The sequence below is a fragment of the Eumetopias jubatus genome, unplaced genomic scaffold (assembly GCF_037043125.1).
Source record: "Eumetopias jubatus isolate StellerSeaLion01/CBP00866 unplaced genomic scaffold, mEumJub1_p1.0 scaffold_17, whole genome shotgun sequence".
Classification (NCBI taxonomy): domain Eukaryota; kingdom Metazoa; phylum Chordata; class Mammalia; order Carnivora; family Otariidae; genus Eumetopias; species Eumetopias jubatus.
The window spans coordinates 80,538,294-80,560,103 of record NW_028274823.1 but is presented as its reverse complement, the minus strand read 5'-3'; the positions used below and the strand labels follow the sequence as shown (position 1 = coordinate 80,560,103).

Sequence of the window (21,810 nt, the reverse complement as noted above, 5' to 3'; positions counted from 1 at the left end):
TTGAGGTAGGTACTGTCTATCCCTATACTCTGAAGAGTTTTGATCAAGAAAGGATGCTGTACTTTGTCAAATGCTTTTTCTGCATCTATTGAGAGGATCATAGGATTCTTGTTCTTTGTTTTGTTAATATATTGTATTGTGTTGATTGATTTGCAGATGTTGAGCCAACCTTACAGCCCAGGGATAAATCCCACATGGTCGTGGTGAATAATCCTTTTAATGTACTGTTGGATCCTGTTGGCTAGTATTTTGGTGAGAATTTTTGCATCCATGTTCATCAAGGATATTGGTCTGTAATTCTCCTTTTTGTTGGGGTCTTTGTCTGGTTTTGGGATCAAGGTAATGGTGGCCTCATAAAATGAGTTTGGAAGTTTTCCTTCCATTTCTATTTTTTGGAACAGTTTCAGGAGAATAGGTATTAATTCTTCTTTAAATGCTTGATAGAGTTCCCCTGGGAAGCCATCTGGCCCTGGGCTTTTGTTTGTTGGGAGATTTTTGATGACTACTTCAATTTCCTTAGTGGCTATAGGTCTGTTCAGGTTTTCTATTTCTTCCTGGTTCAATTTTGGTAGTTGATACATTTCTATGAAGGCACCCATTTCTTCCAGGTTATCTAATTTGCTGGCATAGAGTTGCTCATAATATGTTCTTATAATTGTTTGTATTTCTTTGCTGTTGGTTGTGATTTCTCCTCTTTCATTCATGATTTTGTTGATTTGGGTCCTTTCTCTTTTCTTTTTGATAAGTCTGGCCAGGGCTTTATCAATCTTGTTAATTCTTTCAAAGAACCAGCTTGTAGTTTCATTGATCTGTTCTACTGTTCTTTTGGTTTCTAGTCCATTGATTTCCTCTCTGATCTTTATTATTTCTCTTCTCCTTCTGGGTTTAGGCTTTATTTGCTGTTCTTTCTCCAGCTCCTTTAGGTGTAGGGTTAGGTTGTGTATTTGAGACCTTTCTTGTTTCTTGAGAAAGGCTTGTGTTGCTATATACTTTCCTCTCAGGACTGCCTTTGCTGCATCCCAAAGATTTTGAACAGTTGTGTTTTCATTTTCATTGGTTTCCATGAATTTTTTTTTAATTCTTCTTTAATTTCCTGGTTGACCCATTCATTCTTTAGTAGGATGCTCTTTAGCCTCCATGTGTTTGAGTTCTTTCCGACTTTCCTCTTGTGATTGAGTTCTAGCTTCAAAGCATTGTGGTCTGAAAATATGCAGGGAATAATCCCAATCTTTTGCTACCAGTTGAGACCTGATTTGTGACCTAGGATGTGATCCATTCTGGAGAATGTTCCATGGGGACTAGAGAGGAATGTGTATTCCATTGCTTTGGGATGGAATGTTCTGAATATGTCTGTGAAGTCCATTTGGTCCAGTGTGTCATTTAAAGTCTTTATTTCCTTGTCGATCTTTTGCTTAGATGATCTGCCTGTTTCAGCAGGGGGGTGTTAAAGTCCCCCACTATTATTTATTGTTGTCGATGTGTTTCTTCGCTTTTGTTATTAATTGCCTTATATAATTGGATGCTCCCATGTTCGGGGCATAGACATTTACAATTGTTAGGTCTTCTTTTTGGATAGACCCTTTAAGTAGGATATAGTGTCCTTCCTCATCTCTTATTATGGTCTTTGGTTTAAAATCTAATTTGTCTGATATAAGGATTGCCACCCCAGCTTTCTTTTGGTGTCCATTAGCATGGTAAATGGTTTTCCACCCCGTCACTTTCAATGTGGGGGTGCCTTTGGGTCTAAAATGAGTCTCTTGCAGACAGCATATCGACGGGTCTTGTTTTTTAATCCAATCTGATAGCCTGTGTCTTTTGATTGGGGCATTGAGCCCATTTACATTTAGGGTAACTATTGAAAGGTATGCATTTAGTGCCATTGTATTGCCTGTAAGGTGACTGTGACTGTATATTGTCTCTGTTCCTTTCTGGTCTATGCTGCTTTTAGGCTCTCTCTTTGCTTAGAGGACCCTTCTCAATATTTCTTGTAGGGTTGGTTTTGTGTTTGCAAATTCCTTTCGTTTTTGTTTATCCTGGAAGCTTTTCATCTCTCCTTCTATTTTCAATGACAGCCTAGCTGGATATAGTATTCTTGGCTGCATATTTATCTCGTTTAGTGCTCTGAAGATATCCTGCCAGTCCTTTCTGGCCTGCCAGGTGTCTGTGGATAGGTCTGTTGCCAATCTAATATTTCTACCATTGTAGGTTACATATCTCTTCTCCCGAGCTGCTTTCAGGATTTTTCTCTTTGTCTCTGAGACTCGTAAATTTTACTATTAGATGTCGGGGTGTTGACCTATTATTATTGATTTTGAGAGGGGTTCTCTGTGCCTCCTGGATTTTGATGCCTGTTTCCTTCCCCACATTAGGGAAGTTCTCTGCTATAATTTGCTCCAATATACCTTCTGCCCCTCTCTTTCTCTCTTCTTCTGGGATCCCAACTATTCTAATGTTGTTTCGTCTTGTCGTATCGCTTATCTCTCGAATTCTGCCCTCGTGAACCTGTAGTTGTTTACCTTTTTCTCAGCCTCTTTATTTTCCATCATTTGGTCTTCTATATCGCTAATTCTCTCTTCTGCCTCATTTATCCTAGCAGTTAGTGCCCCCATTTTTGATTGCACCTCATTAATAGTCTTTTGGATTTCAACTTGGTTAGATTTTAGTTCTTTTATTTCTTCAGGAAGGGTTTCTCTAATAACTTCCATGCTTTTTTCAAGCCCAGCTAGTATCTTTAAAATCATGATTCTGAACTCTATTTTTTTTTAAAGATTTTATTTATTTATTTGAGAGGGAGAGAATGAGAGACAGAGAGCACAAGAGGGAAGAGGGTCAGAGGGAGAAGCAGACTTCCTGCTGAGCAGGGAGCCCGATGTGGGACTCGATCCCGGGACTCCAGGATCATGACCTGAGCCAAAGGCAGTCGCTTAACCAACTGAGCCACCCAGGCGCCCATGATTCTGAACTCTAGGTCCGACACCGTACTAATGTCTGTATTGAGTAGGTTTCTGGCAGACGGTACTAACTCTTGTTCTTTTGCTGAGGTGATTTTTTTCGTCTTGTCATTTTGTCCAGAGGAGAATAGATGAATGAGAGAACAAAATGGTAACAGGTTAACAACGTCCCCAGAAAATATACTCTAAACAAATCAGAAAAGACCTAAAACCAGGGGAAATGAAAGGGAAAGAAAGAAATAGAAAGAGAGAAAAAAAGAAAGAAAAAGAAAAGATAAAAACAAACAAAACAAAAAAAAAACAGAATATGATCAAATATGGTCAGGCTAGTGCATAGATCAGTGCCACACACTAGATTTTGGGTGTCTTTTGGTCTGTTAGAAGAAAGTGCCTCCTAAAATTTTAAAGAAAGAAAGACTTATATATGTACAAAATAAGGGTTCATACAATTAAGGGATGAAATATGACTGTAAAGATGAAAATTATAAAAAAATTTTAAAAATGGAATTGATAAGGTGCTTGAAAAAAGAAAGAAGGGGATTAAAAAAAAAGAAGGAAAGAATGAAAAAGAAAGGGGAGAGAATGTGATCAGGCAGGAGACTAGAACAAAGCCATACACTAGAGATTTAGGGTATATTTTGATCTGTTAGAAGAAACCCTATCTCAAAATTTTAAACAGAGAAGAACATATATATATATATATATATATATATATATATATATATATGCCAAAAATAAGGGTAACTACTATGAAGGGATAGAATATGACTCTAAAAATGAAAAATAAAAAAAAATTTTTTAAAGGAATTGATAAGATGTTGGTTGAAAAAGGGAAAAAGAAAAATTCAAAAAAAAAAGTTAAAAAAATTAACTTTGAAAGACTAATGAATCATGGTAAAAAAGCCATGAATTCTCTGTGCAGTATTCCCCTAGCGCTGGAGTTCTCCCGTTCTCCTTGATCGGTAAACTTGGTCTTGGCTTGCTGACTGTTCGTGCTGATCTTCTGGGGGAGGGGCCTGTTGCCCTGGTTCCCAAATGTCTTTGCCGGAGGCGGAATTGCCCCGCCCTTGTCGGTCCGGGCTAAGCAAGCTGCTCGGGTTTGCTCTCAAGAGCTTTTGTTCCCTGCAAGCTCTCGGTACAGCTTTGGAGGACCAGGGTGAAAATGGTGGCCTCCCAATCTCCGCCCGGTGGAGCTGAGAACTCGGGGCCCCGCTCCTCAGTGCGCCCCCAGAGAAAAGCAGTCACTCCCGTGTCCCCGGTCTCCGGCCGCACTCCGCGCTCACCCGGCCTGTGACCGAGCGTTTCTATCTCTGGAACCCGACCCCGTGTGGAGTCTCCAAACCCAGCAGATCCCTGCGGTGCGCTCCCGCGCCGCTCCTCCCGGGGGAGGAAGGGGAGTCTCCCCGGCTCTGCCGCTTGTTGGGTCCCTGCTGGAGGAGCAGTGGCCCGACTGGGCCGCGGATCACAGTTTATGGCCACCCCGAGCTGAGAGCCTGCGCCTCGGCTCCGTCTCTGCAGCCGGCTTCCCCGCTCCGATCCCTGGGAGCTCTGCCGCACTCAGCACCCCCGGTCTTTCTGTGACCCCGCGGGTCCTGAGACCCCACTGTCCCGCGAGGGTTCCACCCCCCGCTTAGCCGCTGGAGCAACGTCCCTCAGCGGAGCCGACTTCTAGAAGGTCCGATTTTGTGCTCCGCGGCTCTAGCACTTGCCAGAAGCTGCCGACGGAGGCCCCCTCCCCCGCCGTCTATCCTCCCGAATGTCGCCTCGGATTCACTTCTCCGCAGGTCCTACCTTCCAGGAAGTGGTCGCTTTTCTGTTCACAGAGTTGTTGCTATTCTTTTCTTCGATCTCCTGTTGAGTTCGTAGGTGTTCAGAATGGTTTGATCCCTATTCAGCTGAATTCCTGAGACCAGACGAAATCCAGGTCTCCTACTCCTCCACCATCTTGCTCCACCTCCAACAGAACTGATTAAAATGTATCTGCATAACCATGGAGCTCTGAAAGCGAGGGACCTCCCCCCCAGCCCCTTAAGAGATGTGTCTAACAATTCCCTTCAGTCAGAAGGTCTCTGAGGCCTGCAAAATACATTTGCATTTTTGCAGCTGAAACTAGATGAGCTAGAAAAGCAATGGACAAAACTCAACCAATTTTTAACACCAGTATCTTGAAATGGAAACCGATTTCAGATCGGAAATCCTTCAAACACTGGCAAATTAGAAGCTTCGCGAAAGGCAGTGGTGCAAACCTTTTTTTTCAACATGGAGTAGAGCTGACTTACCATCTCATACAGATGTGACTCCCTCTGAGCTGCCTTGTGAAGTAGGAGAGGAAGATAAAGGGGAAAAGCACGTGGGGTACAGCTGTAGATGAATAGAACCATAAAGGACTGTACATAGTAGGTTTTGTGGTTAGCATCCCAGGCTTCCAGCAATCAAGCAGCTAAACAGGCTTAGGTCCAGTCTCCCTTGGCCTCCTCCTGCAGTTTTGAATAAGGCTCACGGAAAATCTCCCTTATAATCCAAACCATTTATACTTAAGCCTATTTACATTTACTCTTCTCCAAAAGGAAAGAGAGAATGGCTTCCTGGCCTTTTAATAACTTGCCAAACATCATCTATTTGCCCGAGGACTTAAGGTCCTTCCTCATATTTGTAAAACTTAAAATGCAAATGCAAACAAAGAGAATATGCTTTGCCCTTCAAACTGTCAAAGATTTTTGTCTGTTTGCTTTTCCCTTTTCTCTTTGCTTTATTTTCACTGAAGAAGTGCTTTCAACCCTGGGTTTGCTTATGAGATAAGAACTCTCATTAACCATAATTGGAAGGTAAATTGTTACAACCGTTTAAGAAAGAAATTTGGATATGTGGGTCAAAAACTTGAAAATGTTCATGCCTATTGATGTAGTAATAAATTTATGGGGAGGATGTCTTTAAAAATAGTCAAAGGAAAATATTGTATGCATGACGCTCCATTGTGATACTCAGTGATGTGGGATTGATGAAGTACATTTTGGAGTGTGCAAAAGTTGAATGTCTCCATCAGTTCTATCATGTTTTCTCATGTATTTCTGACATAAGCCTCAATGTATAAATTCCCTGAAGGAATTTTATTTTTTTTGAGAGAGAGAATGGGGGTTGGGGGTGGGGGGAGGGAGAGAATTTCAAGCAGGCTCCGCGCTGAGGAGCCCAATGCAGGGCTCGATCTTACAACCCTGAGATCATGACTTGAGCCAAAACCAAGAGTCCAATGATTAATCGCCTGAGCCACCCCCAGTGCCCCACCCGCACGAAGGGATTTCTAACTGCTCTGCCTGCTGGATTCACTGACTCTCTCTGTTCCATCTCTAAGAATCCTGGGTGGTGTCCAACACACGCTATTCCTCTTTCTGCCCCTATTCTGTCTTGTTGAATTGTAGGCTTATCACTATTCAAATTGCTTCTGAGTCTTTATGCTCATTGGTGGTGTGATATTAACATGTAATTTAATTAACTAGTATATAAGCCAATGCTGTACAAATACAGAGAAAAAGACAGATTTTACTTCTACAAAAACTCGTTTGAATGCTTGGAGGATTTCAGTCCAGGTGAGCTGCTAAAAGAATTGTTGCTGAATGGGATGAGGTCAAAATAAATGGAAAAAAACACAAAACCCTTGAAAGCCTGTCATACAAATTATTGGTATCTGTAAGGATTTGTTTCCATCAAAAAGAAAGGAAGAAAGGAAAGAAGGGAGGAGAGAGAGAGGGAAGGGAGCAGGGAGGGAGGAAGAGAAAGAAAACCAGGAAGGGAGGCATTTTGAATGTCACCTACATGAGGAAGAATCTGGAATTTTTATTACTTTTTCCTACACCACAAGACTGGCCAATAATTACACAGTTATACTTCGTAAATTAAAATACTTAAACAGTATTTTTTTTCAGTGATGGCCTACGTGAAATGACATTTTTGATTAATGCATCAAAAAGGCCTCGTCACATCACCTTATCTAATCAGAAGGATTCTGTGGTACACCACATACAGTACACATGCACACGCATGCATATTACATGCACATATGCTCACATGTATGCATGGGCATACACGCATAGGAATGTGCCAAAACAATAACCGTGACTTTCTCAGCCTGGTTGACATACAGGTGCTTTTTATACTTCCCGAACTTTTCCAAATTTTCCACATTGAGCATGTGTACTATTACACTCAGAAACAAATGTATTGTAAAATTTTATTTTCAGGAAAACAACCACTCAGGGACGTCTGGGCAGCTCAGTCGGTTAAGCGGCAACTTGTGATTTCGGCTCAGGTCATGATCTCAGGGTCGTGGGATCGAGCCCCGCCTCGGGCTCCACGCTCAGCGGAGAGTCCTCTTGAGATTCTCTCTCTCTCCCTGCCTCTCCCCCACCACTCTCTCTTTAAATTAAAAAAAAAAATTAATTAAAAAAGAAAAGAAAACAACCACATATTTTGATAAATATTTTGATAAATTGAGGTTGTGTACGTTGGAAGAGAGATAGCCCTGTGCTAACTGTCATGCCGTAGGCATTGCGCTAGGCTTATTCTGCAAGGTAATTCGTTAGAGGGGCCAATTCGTGTAGAAATCATTATAATACGCTTGGCAGGCCAACAAAATTGTACTTTGGCTCGGTGTTCTTAAACACTGCTATGATGTTGTACAGCCCCGATGCTCGATGATGCTCCGTATTTGAATTTAGTTCTGGGTTTTCACAACTCACTTTGTGCTCCTGACCCACTATTGTCTTCTTTGTGGACTACAGTATCATACCTGTTTCAGGTTCATCATTTGGTTATGTAGTATTATGTGTTCTCAGAAAGAATGCTAGCAGTTGTTAAGAAAGTCATGTACCCAGGAAAGAGCATACATTATTTTTGCCGCACACATGTGTGAGGCAGATTAGACTCAGCCTATTCTTTTTTTAATTAGTTACACCATGAATAATGAAAACCACCAGCCAGGCTTTCCTCTTCCCCAAGGCACTTAGCACCACTTGACATCAGACATTGATCTGGGCATGACCTGCTTCTTCCCTGGAAACGTGAAGCCCTTGCAGACCTAGGCTTTGTCTTCCTTCCTGCAGGATCTCTGGCTCCTAGAAAGTGCCTGACATACAATAGGCATTTAATAAACACTTGTTAAATAAATGAATTTTCAAGAGAAAGCATTGTTGTCAACTGCTTATGAACACCAATACAGGGACTCACCTTATTTGACAAGTGAAGCGAATACGAATATTATTTACAATCATGTGAATGAAGATAACCCACCTGATAATAAATTTTGTCATTAATATGTTCGTGCCTTCCCATGAAAACGCACCCTTAATGGCAAAGGAATAGAAAGAGGAATGAATACGAACCTCTGCCCTCCCTTGCAAAGAAAGTTGCTAGAGGCATTTCTTCCAGGTCGTTCTAACCTTTGAAAAAATATATATATACTCCTATTGCTAATCATCCTATGTCTCCAGGCATATTTTTGAGACACTCTTTGAGCTTTTGTCTTGGGAGACTTTCTGCCTGGTGGCAGGATTTTTACAATAACCTTCTTTCCCGTTGTATTTATGTATCATTAGTCTGACAGTCCTGACTCCCATTTCTTTGTCATCCGTGCATATCTCCCACACAGTTGCATGTCCCTTGCATTCCTCGTGTTCCAACGCTTGCTGCATTTTTCTCTCGGGCAGGCACACGGAAAGTGGGTGACTGCAAATCTGAGGAGGGTGAATCAGAATGTGTGCCCTGCCAGGAAGGGAAGGAGTACACAGACCAAGAGCATTTTTCTTATAAATGCAGAAGATGTGGAATTTGTGATAGACAGCTCGGTAAGTGCCTTAAAAAGCAATCAGAAAGACCAATCATGGTACTCCACGATTTGGAGCATAATACATATACAATTTGAAATTGGGACCTACTCTGGTGCTATGTGTCATAGAGGAAAGGACAAGATGGAGCTGGCTGGTGTGAAGCAGGACCAGGTACTGAGCTAATCACTGGTCTAGACATTTGTGGGTCAAATCTAGGCATTTCTCCCAAGATGACTAAATATGAACCTGGTGAACAGGTTCATCAGCTGCCATCAAAATTGGCAGAGATTTTTTTTTTCTTGCCTTGATTGATGCTCTTGTTATAGCCAGCAAGAGCTCAGAAGCCTTCTGATACAAGGACAGAGGAATCCAAGAGGTGGTGGGTGGGATGCTCCCCGTCTCCCTCCAGAGATCAGTTTTGTCCTGATAATTCCAACTGGGGACCTGAATTTTTATGAACGTCCCAATATATCATGAGAGCCCAGATTCAAATGTAACAAAAATATTCCCAGTTTCATTTGATATCAAGAAATGCCTGGACATAAAACTTTTCTTGTCCCCATTCAGGCTCTAAAGGAATGCTTCTCAATTGTCCATTAGGATCGCACAGGGAGTGTTGAAAATGTCAACATTTAGTTCCCACCTCAGAGCAATTAAATCAGAATCTCTAAGTGAGGGCTTTGGCATCGGTCTAAGTCCAGAGTTGGGCCTGATATTCTGCATTTCTTTTTTTTTTTTTAAAGATTTTATTCATTTATTTGACAGAGAGAGCAAGCATGAGCAAGGGGCAGGGGGCAGAGGGAGAAAGAAAAGCAGACTCCCTGCTGAGCAGGGAGGCCAATGCAGGGCTCGATCCCAAAACCATGAGATCACGACCCCAGCTGAAGTCAGACGCTTCACCGAGGCACCCCTGATATTCTGCATTTCTAACAGGCTTCTGACTGAGGCCAACGCTGTTGGTCCACAAGCCACGTCCTAAGCAGCCAGGCTCTAGAGGAACAGGGGAACTCTTTAAAGCAAAAGTGGGGCTGTGTTGGCTGCTGGACTGTCTGTCCACTTAAAACTCTGCTGGGGTCGCCTGTTTTGCTCGTAAACGCTACCCATGTTGCAAAACGTGTGCTGATTTAAGCGCTAGATCTCAAAACCTCTTACAGCCCATGCTCACCAGCTGCTGTAATTAATAGTCTGCAAACTGGCTTTCTAGGCTTTGAAGTGGAGAGAAACTGTACCCGGACCCACAATACCAAGTGCAGATGTATACCAAACTTTTTTTGTAACATCTCTGAATGCGGACATTGTACCCCGTGCACCACGTAAGTTTTCATCTTTCTTTGATCAAGATGCTAAATATACCTGGACAGACTGTCTTCCTAGAGGGAAGCAACACTGGCTGAGAGTCAAGAATTTGGGTTCTAGTCTTGCTTTGCCTCTAAGCCACTAGATAACCGTTCGTTCATTCAAACGTCCAGTCTCCAAACGTTTATTGAATACCTCCTATGTGCTTGTACTGTGCATGCTGCTTACGCTAACAAGTGTTACAGGCAAGCCACATTCCTGGCATCAAAGGTCTCAGGCGAGAGGCAGAGAGAGTCAAGGCAAGCAATGGTTACGGGGTCAAGCACCAGAAGAGACATGTGCTCAGGCTGCTAGGACTTCTACGGAGAACCTTCCAGCTTTGCCTGAGGGGGCGGGTGAAGATAGGACACATGACGGGAGTCTTGAGAGAGGAAGGAAAGAACATCCCCAGGTGTGCACACATGGACAGGACATCTCAGGCAGGGGGATAGCATCTGCAGAAATACAGACGGCCATTCCAGAGAGCAGAGTACCCGGCCAGAGTGCAGGGAGAAGGAACCAGTGCCAGATCATGAAGGACCTTGTCTTTCATGCAGAAGAGCTTGGTTTGGGCCCAAAGTTAGAAAACCTGATTGTGCATCTCACTTTTCTTCTGATTGATTGGGTGATTTTGAGCAGGTCACTGAACCTCTCCGAGCATCCATTCCCTCACTCATGGGATGCAAACAGTATTCACATCTCCTATCAGCCTCATTTCAGTGAAGTGTAGACTGGGCGATATGTGTTATAAAGTAGCTTTTGCTCCGTAAGATTTTGGGTGGTACCAATATAAACATTTAGGATTATATTCATGTGCCTCTCCTTAAACTTGTATTTCACCTTGGGAAATGTTTGGGAGTTCACCTAGTTGACTTGAGAAGTAGGGACACAATGCCTTATGTCTCTTATTGACTAGAAATTTAAAATTACGTGCACTTAACCTAGTCTTTCCCTTCTAGCCCCCCCCCCCCATGGCTGAGAGTGCCTCATGATGGCATAAGTAGGGACTACAGGGGAGGGACTAACGTGCTGAAATAATAATAATAATAATAATAATAATAATAATAATGCATTGGCCCATCAACAACATGGGTTTGAACTGTGAGGGTCCACTTATATGTGGGTTTCTTTCAATAAGTACAGTACAGCACTGTAAATGTATTTTCTCTTCCTTATGACTTGACTTTTTTTTTTTTTGAAGAGAGAGAGAGAGCATGAGCAGGGTGGGGAGCTAGGGGCAGAGGGAAAGGGAGAGAGAATCCCAAGCAGGTTCCACGCACAGCACAGAGCTTGACATAGGGCTCGATCTCCCGACCCTGAGACCATGACCTAAGCCAAAATCAAGAGTCAGATGCTTAACTGACTGAGCCACCCAGGTGCCCCTTTCTCTTGATTTTGAAGTAACATTTTCTTTTCTTTAGCTTAGTTCGTTGAAAGAATACGGTATAGAATGCATGTAATATACAAAACGTGTTAATCGACCATTGATGTTATCATAAGACTTCTGGTCAACAGTAGGCTATTCGTAGTTAAGTTTTGAGGGCGTCAAAAGTTATATGAGGATTTTCAACTATGCGGTGGGGGGGGGGGTCAGTGCCCCAACCCCCACATCGTTCAAAGGTCCACTGTAATAATAGTTCTAAATACCTCCTAAACTCAATTTAATTTTCTTTTCACCATAACCCTCCTTGTTATTGTAATGTAATCTCATTGTTATTGATGAGAAAACAGGCTCATGGTGGTTAAGTGACATACCCAAGCTCACAGAGTTAGGGAATGGGCTGAACCAGGCTATCATTCAGACAATCTAACAATCAGACGGTCCGGAGGAAATCCCGAGGATTTTCCTCTTGAGTTTCGTGATCACCACTTGACGCTGAGAGGGGAAGCCTCTGAGGGCTGGCTGGGTAGCTTTCTAAGCAGTAGCATGGGCAGGGGCTGTTATCCAGTCATTTTACTGTTCAGTGGGACTGTTTTGAAACAGCTTTTGGCAGTTTATGATTTTGAGAGCACAGCTTACTACCAATTTTAAATCTTTGTCTCTTTCATCCTTTTTCCTATTTGTCAGTATTTTACTACTTTCCTTTAATTCTCGGCATTTTTAAAAAAGATTTTATTTATTTATTTGAGAGTGAGAGAGAGAAAGCACAAGCAGGGGTGGGTGGGGAGGGGCTGAGGGAGACGGACAAACAGAGTCTGTGCTGAGCAGGGAGCCCGATGCAGGACTCAATCCCAGGACTCTGGAATCATGACCTGAGCCGAAGGCAGACGCTTAACCGACTGAGCCACCCAGGCACCCCAACTCTTGATATTTTATAACGAACATAGTTACTCTTTAGGATATTTCTCATCCAAACATCCAAATTATGTTATGAATTTGTACCAGCTTTAGATGCTTATTCTAGCAATATTTGAGGGATGATGTTTCCTGGAGATGCAAAAATGAATAAAATGGCACTGGATTTAGAGTGTGTCATTGTAGATGATCAAGGAGTCAGTCCACCAGGCTTTTTGAATTTCCTCTGTATTTTTTTTTAAGATTTCATTTATTTATTTTGAGACACACACACACACACACACACACACACACACACACTCATGCATGCAAGTGGTGGGGTAAGGGGCGGGGGCAGAGGGAGAGAGAATCCCAAGCAGACTCCACGCTGAGCGCGGAAACCCAATGCAGGACTTGATCTCACGACCCTGAGATCATGACCTGAGCCGAAATCAAGAGTTGAATGGCTTAAATGACTGAGCCACCCAGTGGCCCCTGTTAGTTTTTGTTTTTTGGGTTTTTTTTTTTAGGTGTGAACATGGAATCCTTGAGAATTGCACACCAACCAGCAACACCAAATGTAGAAAAGGTTATTATTTCTTTTTATGATTATATCCTCCTTTCTCTCACCCCTACTGTAAAATATGAAGAAAAGCCAATCTCTTTTGATTCTTTGAGAGTACTCTGTTCACTCTTAAAGACTGCTTGTTTTCACATTCCGTGTTCAATGTTTCTACCTACAGGATCCAGCTTGAAATTTCTGTGGTTTTTGGTCCTAATCCCGATTGTAGTATTGGCACTATTTTGGTGTAAGTTCTTACTTTGTTCAAACCACTGCTGATTGAAATAACTTGGAAAGTAGTTATTCACAAGAATTCCCCTCTGTCTCCTACCCATAAGAAAGCTCCTGCCAGGTAGGTGGCTCTGTTATATTGTTAAATTCCCGCTGCTGAATGCACCCCTGAGAGCTGATAAGAACTAGATGATATCATCCCTCGGCTACTGTTTTTGAGGAGTCATTCTAAAGCTCAGAATGGATATTCCCATCCTCCGTATGAACAAGGGTAGGTTTTCACCCCGGCAGCAGCGGAGTGGGTCAGAAGCAGAAGGAATCTTTGACTGCTCGTTGAGATGGCGCCATAAAGAACACGAGAAGAAAGGACCTTCCTGGGAAAGAGTGTGGGGAACACTTTATAAGTTTGTCCTCTTTGTGCCTCCTCTCCCTTGTTCAGACTCCATGGTCTTTGTGTTTTTACTATTATTTCTCCATCTTAATTTAAAATACTGTGGCAATAGAACTTATGCTAGGGTTACTTAGCAAAGTCAACAGGTAAGCCCAAATTGGGCATAATCATGATGACCATAGAAAAACTTGGAGGCATCCGGTTTTTCCTCTTCCGTTGGAACCCATCACTGCTTCTCCAGATCAGGTGAAGATAAGAGGTCACCTTGCTTTTAGAGGCTAAAGATACACACTCAGTGCTTAAACACGATCATCGTGCTTGGAGACGTGTCCTTTCTTTCATTTACCCTGACTTCAAGGCGTACACGCACTGAGTGTATACTGTAGGGATTTGTGAGCATATGTACTTGAATTTCTGGGCCTTGAATGCCAACTTCCCATATCCTGTGGCTTCTGAGTCCTGCCACAGGCATGCCCCCCAATTCCATTCTGGTGACAGGGAGTCGTGGTGGACATATGGTGAGTCAAAAGCCAGCTTCAGGCTAGGCCAGTGTGTGATCATGGGATGGCCAATTAAAATGGGACATATCTCTAGAACATTTGACCTCACGGGGTGGGATTTCCAAAATCGGGACAATGCTGCCTCTTGGGGTGTTGGTCACTTTAAGTTTCAGTGAATTTCTCCTTCCTTCTCCCACTTCTCGTAGTTCTCACAGGCTTCCTACAAGGCTGAGACTTGAGTCTGACAGAAATGTCTTTGATCTTCCAGGGAAGTCAAGACGGCGCAGGAATAAAAAGAATGAAGACCCTGGATTCATAGCCTCAACAACTGTAGGTGTTGAAACATGCATCCGCTTTCTTAAGAAAATGGAGAAAGTAGCAATTCAGTGTTTTATTTGCTCCTTGTTTTAAAACAAACATTTATTGCGAGTGCGTGTGCATGGATTAGAGGGGCATCAAGAACGGACGAAGATTTGGTGCCCAGTTTATAGAAAGCTCCTACACAAATAGCCTGAGAATTAATCAACAAAGAATACGAGAGTGCTAATTTAGTATTCCAGCAAGGCTGGAACTTGGCAGAATAAAAATTTGAGTGGAAAGAGAATCCTGAATCACATCATCTAGCTAATCTTATACATCAAGCTACTGATTATACTTCCTTCAGTATTAAGGAAGAATTAGACAATTACATTTAGAATATTATAAATAGATGTTTATTTATCTTGCTCCTTCCCTCCATTTTTTGTCTCCCCCAGGAAATGATGCCAATAAATTATGCAGGTAAGCCTTCTATCACTGTATTTCACGGAGATGGCTTCCTGGGGAGTTAACAGGCCGATTTCAGAGTAAAACAATATTGCTAATTTCAGTGACATATTGTGGGGTCTCTTCCTCGAGGTTAGAGTTCATTCTGCTCACCATCAAGGGTTTATCAGACAGTGTGTTTGACTGCATAACTAATACTCATAGTTAAAAATAAGTTGGGGACCAATGAAATGCCATATTCTGAGGCTTAAGAGCATTTTCCTTCACAAACAGGTGTCTTATAGAATTCCTGCTTAAGTTGATTTAGGGACTAAATAAACTGAATTGTAGACTTGGTTATTCCTGGTGTATTCCTGGTTCTGGTGTATTCCACGATTCTATTCAGTTCTGCTTCTCTCTACCTGTGAGTCAGAGAGAAAATCATAAAGCCTTTGCCTTCCTTTTAGGTTTGTGGGTCACTGATCATCAGATCCATAAAAGAACATTAGAGGTGATCTTTTCCAACCCTCTTATTTTATAGCCAAGAAAAGAAGATAGAGAGATGTCATATATCTTGCCCATGTCATAGAGCAAATTACTGGGGATCCAGGAGGGGTTGGGATTAGAACTTGGGGGGTTCTGTTTTCATTTTTCCCCAACCAGTTCTTCCGATCTCTAGGACTTAACCAGTATAGAAGAGAAATAAACATGGTTTTCAATAATGAGACTTTCGTTTTGCAAAACAAATTTTCAGAGACTGTCCTCTATTTTTCAGACATCGACCTGAGTAAATATATCACTAGTATTGTTGAACAAATGACAATAACTCAAGTCAGAGAATTTGCTCGGAAGAATGGTATCAATGAAGCCAAAATAGATGAGATCAAGAATGACAATCTCCAAGACACAGCGGAACAGAAAGTCCAACTCCTCCGTAATTGGTACCAACTCCACGGGAGGAGAGATGCATATTGCAATTTAATTAGAGGCCTCAGAAAAGCTAATCTTTGTGCACTAGCAGAGAGAATTCAAGAAATGATCCAGGGGGACATTACTAGCTAACTTGAAAATGGAAATTTCAAACATGAATGTAAAAGACAAAGCTTGACCAAAAGTGGAAAACAACTAACTCAGTCCTGAGTATTATATGAGCCAATATAAGAAAAATTAGTGTGTGAATAAGTTCTTACTAGCTGTGGACTGTAAACATTGCTTGGCTTTTTAGAGAGTGTGCATTTCATGTGTTAGATTTGTAGAGCTAATATGTTACATTTTTTAGATTTTAATATGTTTACAGGTTCTAAAGTTCTCAGGATTCGGATCTCAAGGATGTTGGGAAGACAGACCCAGTTAAAAGGATTGTCGTGTTATGTGTGCAAATTGCATGCAAAGGACAAAAGATTAGGAACACGCACTAGTATCTAACAGGAGGGTGTGGGTATGAACGGAATTGGTGTACATGAATACAAATGTCTACCCGCAGGTTGACTCCACTCAATGAATCGATAGAAGTTGTGACTTTTTCTTGCAATGTCACAATTACTGGAAAGGCAACTTGGTTTCTGCATTACCTCTCCAGCTCCGTGATGACTCTAGAGATTGTACCATATTTGTGAATTTTGCAGCTCTGAGAGGAGAGGACCCAAGTCAAGCTTGCATGTGCATCTGAATGCAGGATTTGATAAGGGTCTGATCTTTGCACAGATTATTGGCATTTTGGTGTGAAATATTTCAATTTTGAATTCACGCAGGAAATGCAGACTGACTTATAATACTTGGATATTTTCTACTTGAATGCCATTTTACTGGATTGAGATAATCCACTTATTTCTCAGGTGTCCAGACATTTTCATCAAGAAAATGTTAACGGGGCATTGTTGCTTCTCCGTTTTCTCCCTGATATGTGTCTTGATTGTACGTCCTCACACCCGGAAGGGCTGTCTAAGAAACACGTAATGATCCCCTAAAAACCAGGGCTGCCCGTAGAAACTTCTAGCCTGTTTTGGAGAAACTAACTGCTCTTCCAGAAGGTGGTTTTGTGGCACATCAGGAGCCCATGAACACACCAAAGTTGATAACGTAGATTCTTATTTTGTCCTGTTCCTCACAAAATGCTCAGTTACTCTCTCACTACTCACTACAAATGTGTCCTCTCTCAGTACAAATGCAGCTCATACACAGACAGGGGACGGCCGCTTCCCTGTCGCTTCTGAGACAAACAAGCCCCTGGCCCCACTGCTCCTTCCTCACTTTTTCCCATTTAAACACTTCTGGAAGTTGGTATTAAATATGAGTCTTAGTACATACTATTTATATTTATATAGATCTAAATTGAAGATGGGTACAAACTGAGGCAGATATTTAGAACCACCTAAAGAGCTTCCGTTGATGGAAGATCTCTTTTCCTTATGTTTGGAAATATAAAATATTTAATTAAAATCACGTTTTGGGGGCGTTTCTGGTTATGTCTTTTCTGGTGGGGCCTTGCTTTTTGTTTTTGTTTCCCTGTCCTCTACTGCTAAATGTAACCTGTTTATGAATTTCTAATTCTCTCTTGGGTCTCTTAGAAAGTACTTCCTTTCTAAAGCCCTCTTAGTAGTTCCATAATTCCCTCCATAGGCTGTTACGGCCAAGAACACCCCTCCCAAACAGGACCTAATTATTTGTCGTGGGCGGATATATTACAACAGGATTGTGTGTCAGGCACTGAATGTGGATAAGAGATATTCAAATATTTCAAAGGGTAGGTTTTATTGGTAAGAAAGCTAATTGGGCTGCCGGCTTCCTCCACCTGTGCGCCCGTCGGTCCACGGGGTGGGGGGGGGGCCCAGACGCCCCGCAGGCGGCAGGGAAGCAGCAGCCCCATCCTCAGAAAGACGAGAGGCCCACAGCAGCCGGGCCCGCCTGCGTTTTCATTTCAAATGGGATAGAGTATTTTTTTTAATAAAGAGCCATACTTTTTTTAAAAGTTTGAGATCTGAATGTGATTTCTAATTGTATCAGACATTAATGTTTTAAAGCTATAACGAAGTTTAAAAATTTTCTACTTTTTGTTTTTCATTTATTTTAACTGTCCTTTTATCTATTAAAATTTGTCCTATGTGGATGGGGAAGTTCGGTTTCTCCTCTTAGCATTTGTTTCTATAACCAGAAATAAAATTATATATTACAGAAATGGAAAAAAAAAAAAAAAGCAAGCTAATTGGGGATTTTGAAAAATGTTCCTTCCTGCATACTTTCCATTCGGGCTACAGAGATAGACCATTGGACTAACTCTCTCTCTTTTTTTTAATTTAATTTTTTAAAGAGTTTATTTATTTGAGAGAGACAGAGAGCATGAGCAGGAGGAGGAGCTGAGGGAGAGGAAGAAGCAAGGGTGGAGGGGGAGCTGAGTGGGGACTAGTGAGGAAATTATCGTGGGGCTCGATCCCAGGACCCTGAGATCATGACCGGCGCCAAAGTCAGACGCTTAACTGACTGAGCCACCCAGGCGCCCCAAATTAAATTTTAATAATATATTCCATTTAACCAATTATTCCCAAAGTTTTCTCATTTGAAGATGTAATCAATATAAAAACTACTAATGAGATAGTTTACATTCATTTTTTTCATACGAAAGCCTTCCATATTCTAGTGTGTATCTTATTTATACTTAAAAGCACATCTCCGTTTGGACTAGCCAACATTCCGAGGTTCAGTATGGCTAGTGCCACTGTATCAGCTAGCTCAGGTCATATCTTTGTGAATTATGCTGTTTACAGCGCCCGGTAGTTGGTCTTTGCCCGGCTCTTGGAGACCTAGCCCCATGTGAGAAAAAAGTGATTAGCCAAAGACTCCAGAGAATTGCTGTACGGATCTCTGGAGCTCTTGTCTCTGGGTAGCTCCTTCCTTCCCAACACTCTGTACTGCAAAGCCTGGAGCCTCAGCCTCCTGAGCTCCAGTCTCTGGTCCTCAACTCGAGGAGATGACGGTGCTCTGCTTAGGGTGTCCTCCTGGGCTGGAAAGTGCCCCTGGGCGGGAAGTCTGGGCGCTCACAGGGCTCGCCTTCATTGGTGTCTTTCCCCTGAGAGATCACAGTCTGGGCCACCTGTTGTCCAGTTTTCTGGTTGGAGACAGAGAGCAGAAGGGCAAGTCTGGTCCTCATTATTCTTCATGACCAGAAGTAGAAGCTTTACTTCGCAAGGTGCAGTCCAGTTAGAGAACATCTCGTGCCCGCTCAGTGAGTCCCAGCCAAGAACTCTGGGTTCCTTTGCGAGAGAGGGGGAAGCTGGAAAGGTCTTTGGTGTTGGTGTGAGGGGTCTTTACCCCAGGGTTTCACCCGAGCATGACTGCTCACTCGTCCACAATCACCTGAGCCACGTTTCCAAGTCTGAGGTGATCCCTGGGCTCCAAATCACCCTCATTCTGGTGAACCTGGTCTGGTCCTCTCTGTGGTGGGCATCCTGCGTAGGAGTGTCGGTCACGTGCTGCAGGTTTTGTAGAAGCAGAGGTCGGACCATAGGGCGAGGCTTGCTTACTCAGTAATGCTCTGGCATACACAGGGAGTTCTCGAATGTCTGATTGCCTCAGACCCTTTTTCACTGTTGAACCATCACATTTCTGTACAACCATCTGGATAAGGCATATAATCAATGCAATCTGGAGAATTTTCCACCCTCACTCCTGAGTGGCGATTTATCTGGTTATAGAGTTTTATACCAGGCGTCTTGCAGTTTTCCCTCAGCACCTTGAAAATACTAATCTACTGTCTTCTTGTATGTATGGCTGCTGAAGAGATGTCTGTTGTGGGTCTAATGATGGCACTAAATATCACTCCTCCGTAGGCAATCTTTATTTTTTAACTCTGAGAACTGTCAAAGCTTCCCCTGCCCTTGTCCTTGGCATTCTGCAGTTTCACTATGATGAGCTTCACTGCGGACTTACCTTCACGTAAGGAAATTTTCCGTGAGAAAGAGAAGTCTGAAATGTTTCACCATTTCTAGAAAATTCCCAGCTCTTTTCTCCTTCAGAAGGGTTTCTTCTGAAACTCTTAGCATTGTCTGGTGAAGTTTCTTGAATTATTCTTCATGTCTCTCCATTTTTATTTTTACTTCTTAATATAATTGTCTCTCTAGGTTGCATTTTGGGGGAATTCCTCACTACTCTTTCCCAGTTAACTTTTTTTTTTTTTGCACTAAGTCAGATTAGAGTATTCTACCCACTGAACTATGTATTTTGCTGTCTTGTTTTTCATTCTGAATATTTCTGAGCTTTTCACATTTCCCATTGTACTTGTTCATTTCTGCTTTGCTTCATGGACAATTTATTATAATTTAACAGATCTTATCGCACTGTTTATGTCCTTGGAGATCTTACACATCGTCATTTTAAAGTCCTTTGTAGGGCTGCTTTGTTATCTCCACGTTAACTGTGCTGATATCGTCCATGCTGGTCTTGTAGTTTGGCTTTTCCCGTATGAATTTTGAACTTTGTAGGTTCATCCTGAATGGGAGAATTTCCCCCCTCTATTTCTCTGCATTCACCTCTCCCTGACTAGTAGTTTTGTGGTTTCTTTCACCAGGCTTTTCAGAGTCCCCAGGGCTGGAATAGGATTTATAGAGCTGTTTTGGGAACCACACCCCTTGATGGCACTGGGGTTACTGCAATTTCAGTCATGAACCTGGGGGTGACTCGGCTCAGCCAGTTGTCATGAGGTCCTGTGTAGGTCTTCCCAGCTCCTTCGGCCCATGGCTTCACGTAATCCAACATCTCGGGCAGTGTTTGCCAATAGCTTCATGTTAGCTGTCCTTCACGAGTCAAGAAAGCTTTACCACGGTCCCTGGGTTTAAGAAAGGAGCCTGGCCCCTGTATCGTGCCTCAAGAGGGGCACATGTATTTTCTCCTAAATGAGGAGCGAGCTCTGCACTTCTTCCAGGCATCGACCCAATTAGGTTTTCATATGTGCCCAGGTCACTGTCTTGCAGGGAAGGAATGATCTCACTCTTTAGCTTGGCTTTCCCTTTTTATTTTCCTTCTTAAATGCTTTATGCATCGTTGCTGCTTGTTCAGATGGGGAGGGAGTTGCCCCCAAGAAATGAACTTACATTTCATTTTTTTTTTTTTTTGGAGGAATGAGAGCAGTTTTTTTTTTTAAAGATTTCATTTATTTATATGACAGATAGAGAGCACAAGTAGGCAGAGGGAGAAGCAGGCTCTCCGCTGAGCAGGGAGCTTGACTCGGACCAGGACCCTGGGATCATGACCTGAGCCGAAGGCAGACGCTTACCCAATTGAGCCGCCCAGGTGCCCCTGAACTTACATTTCTCTGGTAATTATAAGGCCCCACATTTGTCACTAGAAGATCAGAAACAATGTTTTGTTTTGTTTTACATTTGTGAGTTACATTTTTGTGAGTTACACTTGTAACTCGGGTTGATTTTAGTTCCATAGGACCCTTTGGCAGGAATTAGGAGAGACGAAGAGAGGCTATGGGGTTCTTGCATAGACCTGAGTGTTAGTTACTATAGGGATGAATCTAGAGTCATACAGATCTAGAGTTAAATACTGAGTTTCTCCATAATGGTAGAAACAAACGCTTTCACCTCTTTGAGCCTTACTTTCCCCACCTATAAAATAGGAAAAAATGTTTCAACGTTTTTGTGTCTTAGGAGGATTAAATAAAGTGTGTATGAAGTACATACCACAGCACCTGGCTCTTTACTTTGAAAGATGGTAACAAAAAACCCAGCTCAGATGCTTAATTAAGCAAAATATAAATTGATTGGCATAGAAGTTTCTGGAGGCTCAAAGATATTACTTGATATTACCAGAGGGGGGAGGAATTAATTACATTGTGCAGATACTGCTGACTTGGCATTTTTTAGGTAGAAGAAATCAGCTTAGTATGTAAGCAGGTGAATGTAACGGGCCTTCTGGAGGTTTTGTTGCCAACTTTAAAGTCCCACATTTAGTTTCTAGTCACCAAGCTAAGCTTCAGGCTGGAGACCTGTACCATCAGTCAAG

General features: G+C 42.4%; 1 protein-coding gene across 1 annotated transcript in view; it reads left to right on the top strand.

Annotated features, from left to right (window-relative positions):
- The window catches only part of FAS (Fas cell surface death receptor), a 36,717-nt gene extending 15,232 nt beyond the window's left edge, over window positions 1-21,485 (top strand). Inside the window, exons 3-9 of the mRNA XM_028104618.2 lie at window positions 8,651-8,788; window positions 9,975-10,083; window positions 12,911-12,969; window positions 13,124-13,189; window positions 14,333-14,394; window positions 14,820-14,844; window positions 15,584-21,485. Of these exons, the coding sequence (XP_027960419.1) occupies window positions 8,651-8,788; window positions 9,975-10,083; window positions 12,911-12,969; window positions 13,124-13,189; window positions 14,333-14,394; window positions 14,820-14,844; window positions 15,584-15,870 (746 nt within the window). The 3' untranslated portion in view covers window positions 15,871-21,485. The remainder of the gene's footprint in view (window positions 1-8,650; window positions 8,789-9,974; window positions 10,084-12,910; window positions 12,970-13,123; window positions 13,190-14,332; window positions 14,395-14,819; window positions 14,845-15,583) is intronic.
- The last annotated feature ends 325 nt before the right edge of the window (window positions 21,486-21,810 follow it).